The following is a 16,093-nucleotide window of genomic DNA, read 5'->3' as shown; positions in this document are numbered from 1 at the left end:
TAATCCAAACGACTGGGTTACTTCTATTGCTATTTCACTAGTCGTCAATTTGGGTTAAGAAGCACAAGATACAGATGTTATAAAACTAAATATATTTTTCATTAGCCATGTATCTCTGGTGCACAAGTTTTGGCTACAGGTACATAAAATTTATATACATGCACACCCACATACACCACACTACAACACTATACCATGTGGTATTTAGTGGATAAGAATATGAAGCATGGATTGATCATGTAGCTAAAAAAAAATTAGAATAAGACTTTGAAACCAGGCAACCTAGAAGCTGTGTTCTTGGCTACCATAATGTACTACCTCAGTGTTTCTTACTAAAGAGGTTAATATCTCAGGAATAAGTGTACTGTTGGCAGGTTGGCAAATGCACTGAACTCAGATACGATAAGGCACTGAACTCTCACATAAAGAAATCAGTACATAATGAATACTTTATTCATACACTGAGTTGAGTGGCTTACAGATTTGTGTATCACTTGAGTTCACACACACATTTATAAGGCACTATGATGTCTAGGTAGTGGCATAGTCAGAACTCATACTCAGGCTTAGTGCTTATCATTGTGTTATAGAGAATTACCCACCTCCACTATTATTTGAGGGTCTGTCTTGCAAAGCTGATCTGTATTATGTTTAAATAAGTTTCACCCTACGGTTGCTTGTTATATGTCCTAAGTGCTATTAAATATTTCCCATATAGGACATTATAATCTTGTTAGGATGATTAACAATGTTACCAATGTAGAGGCCCTAGTTGTAATCCCTTTCAAGATTTTTGAGTGTAATTTGGAGACATGTAGATATGTCCATTTCAGCAAAACTTCTTGTTTTATGCAAAGGTTATGAACATTGTGCTCAGCTAGATAATATCTCTGAGTTATAATACACTACATTAAAATAAGAATGTGTCCTTGATTCAAGCATTATGAAATTAAAACTAACCCAATTGTTCAATCTTCCATTTAAATTTTTATTTTAAAAGGATGATTTTGATTTGAGTCATACTCCGGCTTCTGTGAGACTTTGGGTACTCAGTTGTTCTCTTTACACAACCTCATATTCCCCTTCCACAAATAAGGATGCTAAGACATGCCCCTTCCCTTACTTCCTAATGCCCAAGGTTACTACATGAATTTCTACAATAGCCATAAGCAGGCTTTACAAACACAGTGGCACATTGTGTATGCGCGTATTGATGTATCACACTGTACCTCAAAAAACATGTGTAATTATGATGTTAATGAAAAAATTTTAAATGTTTAAGAAGATGAAAATGCTAGCTAACCTGATTAGTTCATTGTATGTCTTATACCTGGGTCACATTATCACAGTGTACCTTATAAATATGTAGGTAGCATAAGAAGAAAAAATAATTCAGGGTAAGATGAGAGCCACAAGAGGGAAGGCCTTTGGGAGGAATTTCTTTGTCTCCTTCAGTCAGGGTTGCAGACCATCAGAGGCTCTTGGATGTGACAAATGGAAAAGTACTCGGTACCCAGAGGATCATTTTCATGTGGTCTAAGGGGCCAAGTATGTTAGTGGGATTAGTTGTAAACTAGGCTGAAGGACAGTTATATAGAGAAAACTGTTATATAGAGAATAAGCATAAACAGGGTTTATATTTTGTCTTTTCCTCTGATGAAATTTAAATCTGTGTTCTGAATGTTACAGAAAAGGGATAAAATGACCACATTTTAAAATTTTAAAAGATTCTATAGATATTAAAAATTCAAAGATGATACCCACACTGTTTATAAAACCTCTGATTTGGATTCACGAATTGCAAGCATGTGCTTACTCTGTAATTATCAAGGCCTATTTTCAAAATGTGGTCAGAATTAAACTTGAGGTCAGAAAAATACATACTTGTGTGTTTTTTCTCCAGTGTGTTTTAAAAACTGCCATGTATTCTTTTTGAATTTAATTTGATGTATGAAAAAGAGAATAGAATTTAATTTTAACATGAATTTCTGTGAAAGTATCCATCTTTACACTCAAATTATCCACCATTAATATTCATAGCATAAAGCAGGCTAGACATTGAATTTTGCTTTATTTACATATTTACACTATCGTGGTGCAGAGTAATATTAAATACATTATAAACCAGGAATCCAAACCATTATTACTGCTATAGGAAACCCTAAATGTGAGGATTCTGGTCTGACCATCTGTAGCCAGTTAGAGAAATCTTTATGGGTGAAAGCCTGCCTCAGATAGCCCTGTACATACAGCTGCATGTGTCCCATTCTGGACTCACTTAAAAAGCATCTCTCTATTTTATTTATTTATTATTTTTGTTTTGGTACTGGGGATCAAACTCATGACCTTGAGCTTGGCAGGCAGGCACTTATGCTGCTGAACTTAATCCCCAGCCCAACATCTGTCCTATTTTAAAAGGAGTGTAAGTGGGAATAAAATGAGAGCCAAGATTATAGAGTTAGTTCTTCATAAAGGAAAAAAATACATGTAGTCAATATCAAAACCTAACCAAAAAATAGATACATTGTAACAAAATGTATGAATGTACTCAAAATATTTGAGAGAAATTATTGCATAAAAATAGGAGAAATTTTAGTGGCCAAGGAATTAACTCTAAATTTGTTTTCTTGGACAACAATAAAGACGTGGACATAGTTTTTCAAATTGGGATACTTATTATAGAAGTTATAATTTTTTTATAAAATATGCATTTATCTGACTGGATTTGGGGAGTTAATAAAATTTCGAGAGAGTGTCAATATCTTTGGTCATCCTGAGAGGAAGAAAATTCTGTGTTAATTTAGAAGCAGGTGCATAGTCAGTCCGTGTCTCCCAAATGAATAGTTTTTTATTCCAGTAATACTGGGCAACTGATGAATATTTACATAACAGATAGATCTCTGTAAGTTACTTTATCATCTTCAAGGTACATTGGTCAGGTGAGTTTGATTTTAAGTTGGCAATAAATATTTCTTGTGCAATAACTTCAGTTAAAATTGGTGAAGGAAGGTTCAAATTTGGCACTTCTCCATTATCTTAGGAATCATAAAGTCAAAAGAATGCCTCAGGTAGCTTCTATTGATTGCTCTTGAAAGGAACATTTGGCTCTAGAAGGGCATTTAATTTATAAGTTCAGACACAGAGCAGATGGACCTTCGCCACAGGCTTCAACCTGTGTCTCCATCTGAAGAAACGACACAACTCTGATTGCACTGCAGATGAGCCTGGCAAAAATGAAGGGTAGTCCTCTTATAGAGTTTCATAAATTATAAAATACCTCTAGAACATTTCCATGATTTTTACCTGGAAATGTGCCCATTCAAAATGTCACCTCCTGACAAAAAAAAAAAAAAAAAGAAAACTATTTAGGGGCTGGGGATTTAGCTCAGTGGCATAAGCACCTTCCTTGCAAGTGTGCGGTCGTGAGTTCGATCCTCGGTACCGATAAAAACGAAAAAGACAAAAAAAAAAAAAAAAAAATGTCACCTCCCAACGCCATTCTAAACAAGACAAGCGTGCTGGGTCTGGTCCTTCTGACACCCTAGTGACTGAGTGATGTGTGATTCAAATCCTATTGGCAATTTCTGGTGCTATATCTCTTTCAAAATGCAGAGAAAACTTCATGTGTCAGCTTCATGAAAAAGCTAATCCTCTGTACTATTTCTGATTATCATTAAGACATAATAGAGCAAAGATGGCTTTGAGAAGACAAAGCAATCACAACTGTTCTTAATGTTTATCAACTAGTCTTCCTACACTTCTGGTATATTTCTTGAAGAATAAGAAATGTCTTAATGCAAACAGATGTAACCTTGGGAAATCAAGGCAGGAAAATTTTAAGTATAGAAATGGTAGAAGGTAAGAGATACTGTAGTTGTTTTCCCTTGGGCCAGAGGTTGAATGTCTGAAAGTTCAACCTACTTCCATTACTTTTGGCTTCATTTGTAGTAGAATAACCTTAGACCTGTTGAACTAACAAATTAGTAATTTTCTAGAGTAGTGTTTAGAATAAGGCAGCGCTCTTTGTTGGTTTTAGCCTGGGATCAGGATTTTTAGTGTCATATTTTTACCATCCTTCATGCGTCACCATCCTTAGTTTCCAGTTGGCAGGAGAAAGCTGGGAAAGGCAAGCACGTGGGAGGAGCTCTGGCCTAGGCTGAGCCTCCCAGGCTGGGCTGTGCAACTGCTCACGCCCAGTCACATGGCCTGTTTGCATTGCAGGGGAGGCATAGAAATGAAGATGTCTTGTACGTCCAGGGACAAACAGAGAATAGAATTTGGCAGACAGCAAGCAGAGTTTGCCACAGTCATGGACGTGATTATTAAATTCTTTGCATTTCCAAGATCACTTTGTCCTAAGAATTATATACAAAATCATTTCAAGGAAACATGAAAATACTGTTAACTCTTCTAAAACCTTATTTTAGGAAAATTTTCAGCATCTTAGCCAAGGTCTTAAAACCTCTAAAGGTTAATCTGTAAGTGTATAAGTCACTCACGGTAAGAAATCACAAGGGAAAACTGATTTTGATATGGCCACACAAGAGTGGGATGCCTGCTTTCTGATGTGAGCATTTAAAGCTTCCTTTTTTATTTCCTACGAGGATGTATATTAAAAGAATTGAGGAAGAGACCAATTATCTGTAATAACCACCAAATTAAATTATTATAAATCCTTTTTCCCGAATGAGAGTGAAGAAATTGTATCTAAGTCATGCCACATAACTCTCTTGAGTCCTTTTCTGTTCTCTTCTACCCTCTTTAAACTAGAAAAAACCATGTGTTTGGATCATTGAGGTTGGAAACTGAGTAATATCACTTCTCCAAAATAGATTTAATAGTAGGGCTGGGTAAAGGCTTCCTGACCTGTTTGAGGGACAGTCCAGACCCAGAAAAAGCATGCTGTAAGAGTTCTCATAGCCATTTGTGGAAATGAAACAGATCAAGGTTATATTTTTAAGTCAAACGTAGAAGAATTATCAGTTTTTGTTTTCAGCTTTATTATTACTGTACACTGATTTAATCTTCTCAATACATAATGTTTTTAGTGGTGAGGATTGCCAAAAAGGATTGATTAATTTTCTTTTAAATCTAAATATATGTATTCTAACCAGAGATATGATTAAGAATCACATATTGAAAACCCTCATGTCCAAAAGATAATCATAATCTCTGGAAACACCAGTTTAAAGATTAATCTTTTCAGAACTTCTAAGTGATTCTTATATCTGTCCTAGTAGACTCACTCCCCTGGGACCAGCTGACAATCACTGGAAAAACCACTGAGAGAAGAAACATGTACAAAGGGCAAGACCAATTCTGAAAAGTTAACCTCAAATAGTAACTCACTCTTTACGTGCGGGGCAGTGACTGTTCTCACCTTCGGTCCATCCCTTGCTTGGCTTAGCTTTTCATGTTCTATAATCCCCACCAGCACAGCTCTGTTGTGCAACTGATGAAGATTCATGTCTGAGCCCCTCCATGGCTGGAGACCCTTGCAGGATGCAGGAGTACTAGCAGCTTCACATACAGGTTTTTGTAAAGCTTTAAAGTAAAAATGTTTTCATGTCACTTTTTTCAGCGTGGACTCTCAAAATTGTATAACATTTTTGTGCCACAAAAACAACAATTCCAGCCCTGATGCATGGTTGTTTGTTGGCCAAATGGAAAGATATTTAAATGATTTGCATTAAAATGTCTTTTAGGGCTGGAATTTAGCTCAGTGGCGTAAGGGCCTGTCTGGCAAGCTCAAGGTTCTGAGTTCGATCTCTGGTACTGCAAAAAAAAAAAGTCTTTTAGGACTCTAGTCTTCTAGATGCTTTTCCAGATTATTTAAATGAATCTATCAGTCTCATTTGTTGATAAAAACTCTTTCCATAAACAAATGGCCAATTCCTATCCAAATTAAAAAACAGTAATGAAATTCCTTTGAAGGAGACTCACACAGGTATCCATGGTAAATAATAACCAGGGAACCTTGAGAAGTGTTGTACACAAAGGCATTCATTTATTTACACCACCAGTGTCCAATGAGCAACAGCTGTTTATAAGGTACTATCATAGGTGCTGTAGACATTAATCAAGAAAGATCAAAATTTCTGTGCTTGTGGCATTTATGTTCTAATAGCAAGAGTAAGATAAAAAGCAAAGAAGTTAAACCAAGTTTACTGGAAGTTAATTAATGCTGTGGGGAAAACTAAAGACAAGAAGACTGTAAAAGACTCAGCAATTAGGCAGTTTTAAATAGGGCAGAATGAAAATATTTCACAAGAAAGGTGACATGGAACTGATATCTGACAAGGACAGATACTGTGTGATTCCAGGAAGGATATGTGCACATATTCAAGGAACAGAAGAAGGTAACGAGGCTGAAGCAAAGTGAGCCAAAGGAGGAGATGGAGATGTATATATACACACATACATATTTGTTCATTAGATACTATATACAGTTATTATTTGAAAAGCTCATTATGAGTGGTCATATAAACATTCATTAATTAGAATATATATGTATATGCATGCACACATGGCCTGAATATATATGCATCTGTAGCTATGACTTGAATGGTTCATCATTTCTACACAATTGCTCTAGAGATGGACCACCCTCTGCCAGTGTAGACTGTTATTATAATCTTCACACTCATTCGTCTCATTAGGCTGGGTTGAACCCATTTGGTGTCCCTATATTGTAGTGAAAACAGAAGCATAGCACATGAAATCTACCGTCAAATTTTAAGTGTGTAGTGCATGATTGTCATTATAAGCATAGTGTGGTACAGTATATCTTTAGAACTTTGTCTCACATAACTAACACTTGTGACCCACCAACTAGCAAGTAGCCAGTTCCCTTTTGCCATGCTCCAGGAACCATCACCTTGCTGCTTGATGTCTCTACAGGTATAAGCTAAGATTCCTCAAATAATTGGAATCACACAGTATCTGTCCTTCAGTGACTGACTTCCTTGCCTGATATCCCCAAGGTTCATCCATGCTGCAGCAGGCTTTCCTCTCTTCTGAGATTGAGTGATATTCTACTGTACGTTTATACCATAGTTCCTTTATCCATTCATTCACAGAGGGACACTTACATTGTTTCCTCAGCTTCATAATTGTGAATAGTGTTGTGGTAAGCATGGCAGTGAGGGTATCTCTTTAAATACCTAGAAGTTGAATTGGTGGATCATATGGTAAACTTATTACTACTTTTTTAAAAGAATCCATACACTATTTTCTATAGTGAGTGTACATATGATAGTCTCACAAATGGTGTCCTGGCATTCTAACCCCTCCATAACCCAGTCAACACTTTCATTTTGTCAACATGGCCATCCTAGCAGGAATGAACAGCTCAGACATCTAACTCAGGCTGTTACTTTTGTCTTGCCTCTGTCTACCGCCATGCTATTTGAGATTATCACTGACAAGCCAGAAAAAAGGTTCATGTCTCTAGAGATCAACTAGAGATCTAGAGATTACTTTTACTTGTAAATAAGCACATGTTCCTTGTACCAGGCTTTTCTTTATTTAAAATATCTATGAAAATGGTAAAATTTAGTTCCTATTTTTAAATGCATGTCTTCTGAGCAAGTGTACATACTATGTGACTCTCATGATTCAATCATTTAATTGGTAATCTAGTAAAGTAGCTATATGTCCTTACAGGCATCCTGTAAAATTTGATGGGAAGTTTTTGATAGAGAAATATTGTTATCTGTACATATCACTGTAAAATGCTACTTTCTACAGTATCGTCTCTATAGATAATCAGAGCAAAGTAAATGTTAAAATAGTAAATTTCAAGAAGCTATTGATCTTGCAGAGTAAATTTCAAGAAGCTATTGATATTGCAGGGAAATTTTGAATGAGCAAATTATCATTGGCATTAGTTAAAAACAAATTCATAACAGTAGATAAACTATTTTAAAAGAAAAAGAAAAAGTACATATTTATCCAGCTGTGTACTTTCACTAAACTCACCATGAATCCCTCCCCTCCATGAGGAGCACAGCACCAATGTGGGGTCCATTATATAGCCAATAGCATAGGCCCTGATGTCTACCAGAGAGTCTCCAAGGAAAATAAACAACCATGTAATTTTAGTCCAAGATCATCAAGCTACACCCTGGAGTCTGGAGACCGAGGTCTGAACAACTGTTTCTGCCCATTATATTGGGTCAGAACCCCACCCCACTGGTTGAGATCTCCAGGCTTTTCACATTTCCTCCCAGGAAATTGTCCTTTCCCTTTAGAGAGGAATATTTAGAGAAAAATCAACAGTCTCCACCCTCTCCCAGGATGTTATCACGTTTGAAAGAGGGTGGGAATCATGCAAGTAGCTGAAGCTGTAAAAGCAACCTGGTTCCAGCATCCATTGCCAGGGCAGAGGAGATCTAGCCCTACTTCCCTTTCTGAAGCTCTCAGCCTTTAGAGTCTTCTGAAAGCCATGTGTTCAGATGTCTTAGTTACTTTTCTTTCCTTACAGAGTCAAAATACTCTACTGTGATTCTCATTGTGTTTTGTGACACCCACAGGTTAAAGGAGGGAAGGCTTATTTAGCTTATAGTTTGTAGAGGTTTCAGTCCATACTCAAAAGTTGAGTGCCCTGGTCTACTGTGATTCTCATTGTGTTTTGTGACACCCACAGGTTAAAGGAGGGAAGGCTTATTTAGCTTATAGTTTGTAGAGGTTTCAGTCCATACTCAAAAGTTGAGTGCCCTGGCAGAAGGGAATCACAGAGGAGAAATAGATCGTGGTGGTCAGAAGGTAACGAAGCAAGCAAGAGATGACCACAGCTCTTTCTATCCCATTATTTTATTCAGACTCTTTAGGGTGGGAAGCACTCACACCCTTTCCTCCTGCCCTTGATCGTAGCATTACACCATGCATCAATTCTAGCATCATACACTCCAAATTTAACACCTCAGAATAAGGTCCACCCATGACCACATGAGACTTTATGAGGACATCTAGACACAAGTCATAACATCAGGTAAAGAGAGTGACTAATGACAAGACAATGACCAAGATGGAAGATCACCTTGGAAGATGAGGAGTACTAAAAATTAAAACAAAAGATGCTGAATATTGGGAATATCTTGGCTTCCAGGCAGTGTGGTAAATGTTTATCATTATGCCTATCATGAATGGCTACAGAGCTGGGTATGTAATTATCTTTGTCAGGAAATAGAAACTTAGGCAGGTATAGTAACTTGGCAAGATCATACTAAAGTAACAAAAGCATTCTCAAGTAGTCTTAGTGCTAGTGAAAGTTCTCCGGGTTCGTAGCAGCAGGATCTTCCTTCAGGAGCCCTTCATGGAAGCTTTCATCATGGGAGCTGGTGTTGATAATGACATCCAGCCTTTACTGTGATTGTCACTGTGTCTCATCTCCTGCAGGCTCTACAGTGGAAGTCCATATAAGATTTTTTTTTTTTTTTTTTTTTTTTTTGTCAGTACCGGGGATCGAACTCACAACTGCCTGCTTGCAAGGCAGGTGCTTATGCCACTGAGCTAAATTCCCAGCCCCCAACATAAGATCTTGAATGCTGTAATAGATAAGAGTTGCTATTTACTCAGTTGTAGGACCCAGGCTCAAGGGAAAGAAAAATCATGGTTAAGAAGAGATACAAAATACTTAAATCAAGAATGCAAGATCAAGGCTGAAAAAATGACAATTAGCCAACAGAGCTAGTTTTAAGACCAGAAGGTAGGAAATACGGGAGCCATCATGGAGGCTAGAAGGAAGGTAGATAGAGAATATATACCATCCACTAATTCCACTGACATAGAAAAATGAAGATGGTTTGATGTTTGGTTAGTTGTCAGATTCTGTTTATTTCTTGTGGAGAACTGATTCCACCCACTGCTAGGCTTACACAGCCTCAAAAACTCTTACAGCAACGGTTCTTACGCTTATGCCTCATTATTGGGGACCAATGCAGCTGTATTATTGCTTCTCTGCAGCTGCCTTCTGGTTAAAACATCAGCTCTTTTTAAGAAAACATGCATTTGGAATTGCATTAAAGGAAGCAAACATGTTGAACAATAGAGCATATCAGTTTGCTACGCCCTTTCCCATGCCCAGTGACACTCCCTTAATTCCAAATAAAATCTCAAACTTTAAAAAAATCTACCAACAGAAACAGTTTGCACCAAATGGTTGTGTTCAAACCAGGGAATTTAACAAATTTCAGAATTTTGGGTCATACTAAAACCTAATAGATTTAGCCTTGGCATCCATTACCTATAAATTAATCAGAACGTTACCTTGAAGTTAACACTTGAAATGCCTCCCAGCTAAGGAAAGTAAGAGTGCTCTGTATTTTTTTAAAATTATTAATAGGATGATTTATAATGTAGACATATAAATATAGCACATGCATTCTCCCAGTCTCAAAATGAGATAGTTTGTGTTTAAAACCTATTTGTGAAATTTATGATTTGAACATATGACTTAACACAAAGCCACTACTCTATGCTACAGATCACTCATGGGTCAAATGGAAAAAATAGTTTCTATGTCAAAGGTTCATTATGAGGGCTGCAGATATAACTCAGTGGCATAAGTGCTTGCCTGGCAAGTGCAAGGTCCTGAATTGGCACATATACACAAAAAGATTCATTATGAGAATTCCATAAAATGTTGTACAGCACCTTATACAGGGACTGTGCCAAAATTTCCCTTTCATTAGCATTACCATCATGATTATTACAATTAGATATTATTGCCATCCTCATTTCTTTAGATCCTTTCCTAAGCTTCTGTTCATCTTGTGCTTAGGCTCCATATAATAGGTAATGAATCAAAGAGAATTCATCATAGTCAAGTAGTTGCTGAAGAATACTTGAGAAGCTCATAGCTCTTTGATTTCTCGTGTGTTACAGTTGAGCACGACCTTATCTCTCATTATTAACACTACCGCCACATGGACTATTTATAAAGGTGTGTTTCAAAAGGAAGTATTTTATTTGATGCTAGGTATATTTTTAACATTAACTCTCAGTTAAAATAGACTTTCAGGAAAAATAATGAATGGTCTTATTCTTGATAAGAATACTCACTGAATAAAAAAGTTTTGCATTTTACCCAAAAACTTACTCTCCCAAGGCAAGCTTTCTAGTTCTAATATCTGAAGGATTTGAATTAACTAGCCTTATATGGGGCAGCAATTCCCTGTGGGGTCTATTGATTTTCTATTTTGTCTTTTTCTATTCTCCTTTAATTAAGTTTATTGTAACAAGCCCAGAAATATGGAAGTATTCACTTGCAGAGGAAATAGACTTCCCATCTCATTCCCATGAGAGATCACTGTCAAAAGCTGTGTTCTCCACATACTCTTTATAACAAGCTTCTGCTATAACAAGCTTCTTCTCTCTATAAACCTTTCTCCCTATAAACACACCAGTCCTGCCTATTAGGTTGAGCCACAAAAACCTGTCATTTTGATAAATCCCTACTCTTATGCCAGCCACAGGCAGCACCGTGTTTCCTGTTTCGTGCACCTGCCTCTTGCATCCTTTCTTGGGTGAGCTGCTGCTGCTTCCCTTTGATAGAGGGGAATGAAACTCCCAACCTAGAGTTCGTGTTCTCTAAAATTGAAGAATGAATTTTTGGAACAACAGAGGTTAAGAGCAGAATATATTTCTTGAGAGAAAGAAAGCTTCTGCCTGAAACAGAAACAGAAGGGTTCCTGAGTGGGTTGTCAAAGACTCTTATCTTTCCTAGGAACTTTTAAAGAGCAAAACCATGAGCTGAGATGGGTCCAAATTAGGGGAAAACCTGGGAACTCACAAGGTGGGCATAAGGTGGGACAGAACTATGGTTAACCAACAAGATTAATTGCGTGGGTTACATTGATTAAATCGGGGACAAATAGGGAAGTGATTCTTATGAGTAGTGGCATGCTTAAAGAGCAGTGACTCTCCCCTTAGGGTATTGGAATTGTGACTGCTGGTTTTCTCAGGGTGATAGAGACCTATTTAGAATATTAGTCCTTAGAATGTGTGTACATTTGTTTGATCTTTTGTTTGAGGCCTGGCCCACAGCAGGAGGCATCTGTCTACCCCATAGTTGCAAGGTATCTGGGCTTCTGCACTGGCTCTTCCAGTACCCGGTTCTGTCTCACTTTCTGTAATATTTCTGTATAACTCAGTTGCCTATAACAGTTGGCGGGACCCCACTCCTACCCCCATTCCAACTCTACTGTGTCTGAACATTATTTTTTATCTATACTGCAAAGATGCATGTATTTCCTCTTCTTAAACTATCTTTATATTCACTGTATAAATCACATTTGTGATTGCCTAATTCACACAATGTAGTAGTTCGCTATTTATGTATATAATACAGATGCCATATATTTGAGAGGACTTTTTTTTCTCTAGCTACTTCATATTCTGTTTCCTTAAGTAGACTTTAGCGCCACATTCCAAAATATTATGTTTAATATATCTGTATTTGTTACAGTGTTAATCTAAGGACACAGCACAAAATACAAGTGTTTATTCATTGAATCTGCCATAATACCATATAGCCTCTTGTTCTAAAAGGCCAGTCACCAATACTGATGTTTAGTAATGCTTTCTAGTATAGACTCTCACTAATAAAACTTTTGATTGATAAATAATTTTCAAGATTATTTATTATAATTGAACTCTACCAGGGAAATGATCTTAGACCCTATGTCCACCTTCCAAACTAACTGTATTCTGAGAAAATTTCTACTTACCAAAACTTAAAGTGATTCCTCAAAGCATTAATTTTACTCATGTTGCTTTGCCCCATCATAATTACAGTATATAACGATTTGTTACAAAATGCAGTTATGTTTTCTTGAGTCTTTAAAGTGACTGTTTTTATATCTTCCCTATCAATCTGCTTTTATCCTCAAATTAATATTTAATATATTTTTCATATAATAAACATTCTTATTAATATTTCTTAGATTGATGTACGTTCATTCATGTTGGGAGTCACTTGCCATAGATTATGAGATTTTATTTTTTGGATGATTCTTAAGATGTTTTCTTGACTTTGAATAATAGGTCATTTAAGCCTTCCAATTTATTTTGAATGAATGTTCCTTTTGTAAGAAAATACTTCCATCTAGTGGAAAATTTGTTTTATTACAACCTACAAAGAAAAGTTTCCTAGGGTATTTCCTATCAAGTGTGTTTCTAACCTATTAACAAATGTTTTGATTTTGATAGGTAATATGGCAAACATGTTAAACATTTTTTATAATTAGCAATATTTCCTATGACATATAGTGGAATCTCTGTGAGTTGACTTCATTAAATAGAAAAAAAATTATAAATCACTTTTTATTTTAGTTTTGAAATTTACTCAACTGAACTGAGAAAAACTAAACCAAGACTCACATTCCTAGTGTTCTCTATTTCTATTCATGCAGAACAAGGGTACTTTATTTCCTTTTATTTTCTTAAGAGTAGTACCATCATTTTAATATTTTTGAAAAATCATCATGGGCACCTTCTTATGTGTTCACATTCTTAGGTCTCATGCTTAAGAGCTGCCATGACTCTTTAGGAGAAAAATCTACTACTTTCTGCCTTCCAAAGCCCATTTAAATATTTTCTCTATGGAGAAATATCATGTATCTTGCCTTTATTTTTTTTTTATCTTGATCAGTTCATAGTAGGTGCTTAATAGTGCTTATTTAAATAAGCATATACAAAAAGAGCTTGTGTGAAATCCTTTAGAATGTCTGTTTAATGGTTAGAAATTCTTTCACTCTCTGGGTTTTCTTAGGATAGCCAAAATGCAAATGTGGGTGCCTAGCCTATTCAGGTCCCTGTTGTTTCATGTCACAGTTACTTATATTTTTGATTATGTAATTATATAATAGAGCTGAAAGCAGCAATAGATGATTGAATCCAATTAGCTCAGTTACCTTGGTCAATTAACTTTTCTAGGACTTGGTATCTTTATCTATAAAATGAATCTATTCAACTAGATAATTTCACATTGTTCTTATGGGACTGAATAAGTGCAATGACACTTTTTAAAGAAATTATTTAATTGTGGGGCTGGGGATTTAGCTCAGCCCATAAGTGCCTGCCTGGCAAGTGCAAGGTCATGAGTTCGATCCCTGGTACCAAAAAAAAAAAAAAAAAAAAAAAAAAGAAAGAAAGAAATTGTTTGACAAGTGTGTTGTTGACTAGTCAAGCTATATTAGAAGTTTTCTCTTTGCTTTTTATATGATGGATTAATTTGGAGAACAAGTTCTTTGGTTAATGTCTCACTTCAGCTTTCAATCCTTGAGTTACAGCACTATTTGTTAATAACGCCAATAAAGAAAATAAAAGGTTTCTCAAAAATATCTGGTTAATAGTTTGGACAAAAATTCTAATGGGAAAAATCTGATGACAGCTAAACCTTTTCCTTTATTTATTCATTCAATTTCTTTTTTAAACCACGTACCTCCTGGACTGCTTCAAAGTATGCTCTCCTAAGAACACATGATAGTTGACTTTAATATTGACTAAGGTTTCACTAGACTAGCTCTTTGTGGAAAATTTATCTAGATTATAAGCACTGTCACCTTCAAATCTGTGTTTTTTCTCCTTTAAACTCTAAAATTTGTTTTGTCAAACACAGTACCAGTAACTCATTAAATCACTGAGTCAAACATTTTATTTAGGGATTGTTATTCATTTTTTTCTGTTTTTGCGGCTAGGGATGGATCTTAGAGCCTTTTGCATATTAGGCAAGTGTTCTACCACCAACCAAGCTGCACACCCAGCCCCAGCAAAGACTGGGAAGTACTTTGTGTAGTACGAAGAATGCAGGATGGAGTCACCATTTTCAGAAAGCTCACAAGCTAAGAATGGAGACAGTGTGGTAAAGCTGCCACTGTGTTGCCAGCTCTGTCACTGGGAATGGGAATCTATCTTGGGAGCACAGAGAAAGAACATTTTATGTAGTTCTGAACTAGCAGAGAAGCTTTTCAGAAGCAGGCAAAGTCTTCAAGGATGAATAACATTTAGGCAGGGAAGAGGGAGTAGGAGGTTAGGCAGGGGTAGCTGATAGCCAAGAAATGCTTCAGTATCAATGGAGTTGGAATACCTGACAGGGGAGAGTTCCAAGATAGTGTTAGGAAGATGAATAATTGCAATTAAGAGCAGATGGTTGACTTCTCCCGTAGCTAAGAGGTTAGTACTTTATCCTTAGGCTAATAGTGGGCTACTAATGGCTTTGAAATGGAAGAATAACACAGATTTGCATTTTTAAAAATTCATACTTGTTACAGACTGGGAAATGAATTGGAGACTAATTATAATGGCTATTTTGATAAGGTAGGTGAAAGTTGATAGACTCTTTAAAAAAATGCTGGTAATGAGGGATGCAGGAAATAACAGGAATTAATGCTGAATAGGTATAGTGGGGAAGGCAAAAAGCTCAGGTCTGGACCAGTGAGGAAGACATAAAGCACACAATGGGCATTTGTTGAAAAGAATTGACTTATTTAATGAATTACTATGTATTTGTTCTTTTCCAAAAAGAAATTTGGTATTTAGAAAAACTATTTTTGCAGAATGTTCCTTTTTAGATAGAGTTAAATTGAGTTTGTGCATGGTCAAAACCTTCTCAAAACAGAACATGAAGCCTATGTGTTTTGCATTTTTATTTCAATATTATCATTCTTTACTAGCAAGAATCAGTTGGAATTTTCCCACTGTCAAGTCCTGAACTACAGCTATACCCTTTGCTAAACTATCAACCTGCTAATGTTAATATAATTGCTTGCCTCTCATTTACAGTTTCGATGTGGACAATGGCGCATCTGCGGGACGGAGTCCCTTGGATCCTATGACCAGCCCAGGATCTGGGCTAATTCTTCAAGCAAATTTTGTCCACAGTCAACGCCGGGAGTCCTTCCTATATCGATCAGACAGCGACTATGACCTCTCTCCAAAGTCTATGTCCCGGAACTCCTCCATTGCCAGTGATATGTGAGTATCAAAGTGGGCAGAAGGAAGAGCAAGTGCCTGCAGAAACTAAGGAAACTCATCTCAAGCGTTGATGATTGCATACAGCCAATGATTTTGGCTCTAGTATATTGCTCTT

The 16,093-nt window shown here is 36.4% G+C and overlaps 1 protein-coding gene across 20 annotated transcripts in view; it reads left to right on the top strand.

The window, feature by feature from the left end:
- The window catches only part of Pde4d (3',5'-cyclic-AMP phosphodiesterase 4D), a 1,361,839-nt gene that overhangs the window by 1,140,550 nt on the left and 205,196 nt on the right, over nt 1-16,093 (top strand). For all 20 annotated transcript variants that reach the window (XM_063258692.1, XM_063258681.1, XM_063258684.1 and 17 more), the window contains one exon: nt 15,787-15,978. In XM_063258692.1, the coding sequence (XP_063114762.1) occupies nt 15,787-15,978 (192 nt within the window). The remainder of the gene's footprint in view (nt 1-15,786; nt 15,979-16,093) is intronic.

The sequence above is a fragment of the Cavia porcellus genome, unplaced genomic scaffold, assembly GCF_034190915.1.
Source record: "Cavia porcellus strain 051 isolate PalLab524CR breed Dunkin Hartley unplaced genomic scaffold, mCavPor4.1 scaffold_11, whole genome shotgun sequence".
Lineage (NCBI taxonomy): Eukaryota > Metazoa > Chordata > Mammalia > Rodentia > Caviidae > Cavia > Cavia porcellus.
This window is presented reverse-complemented; position numbering and strand designations above follow the sequence as displayed.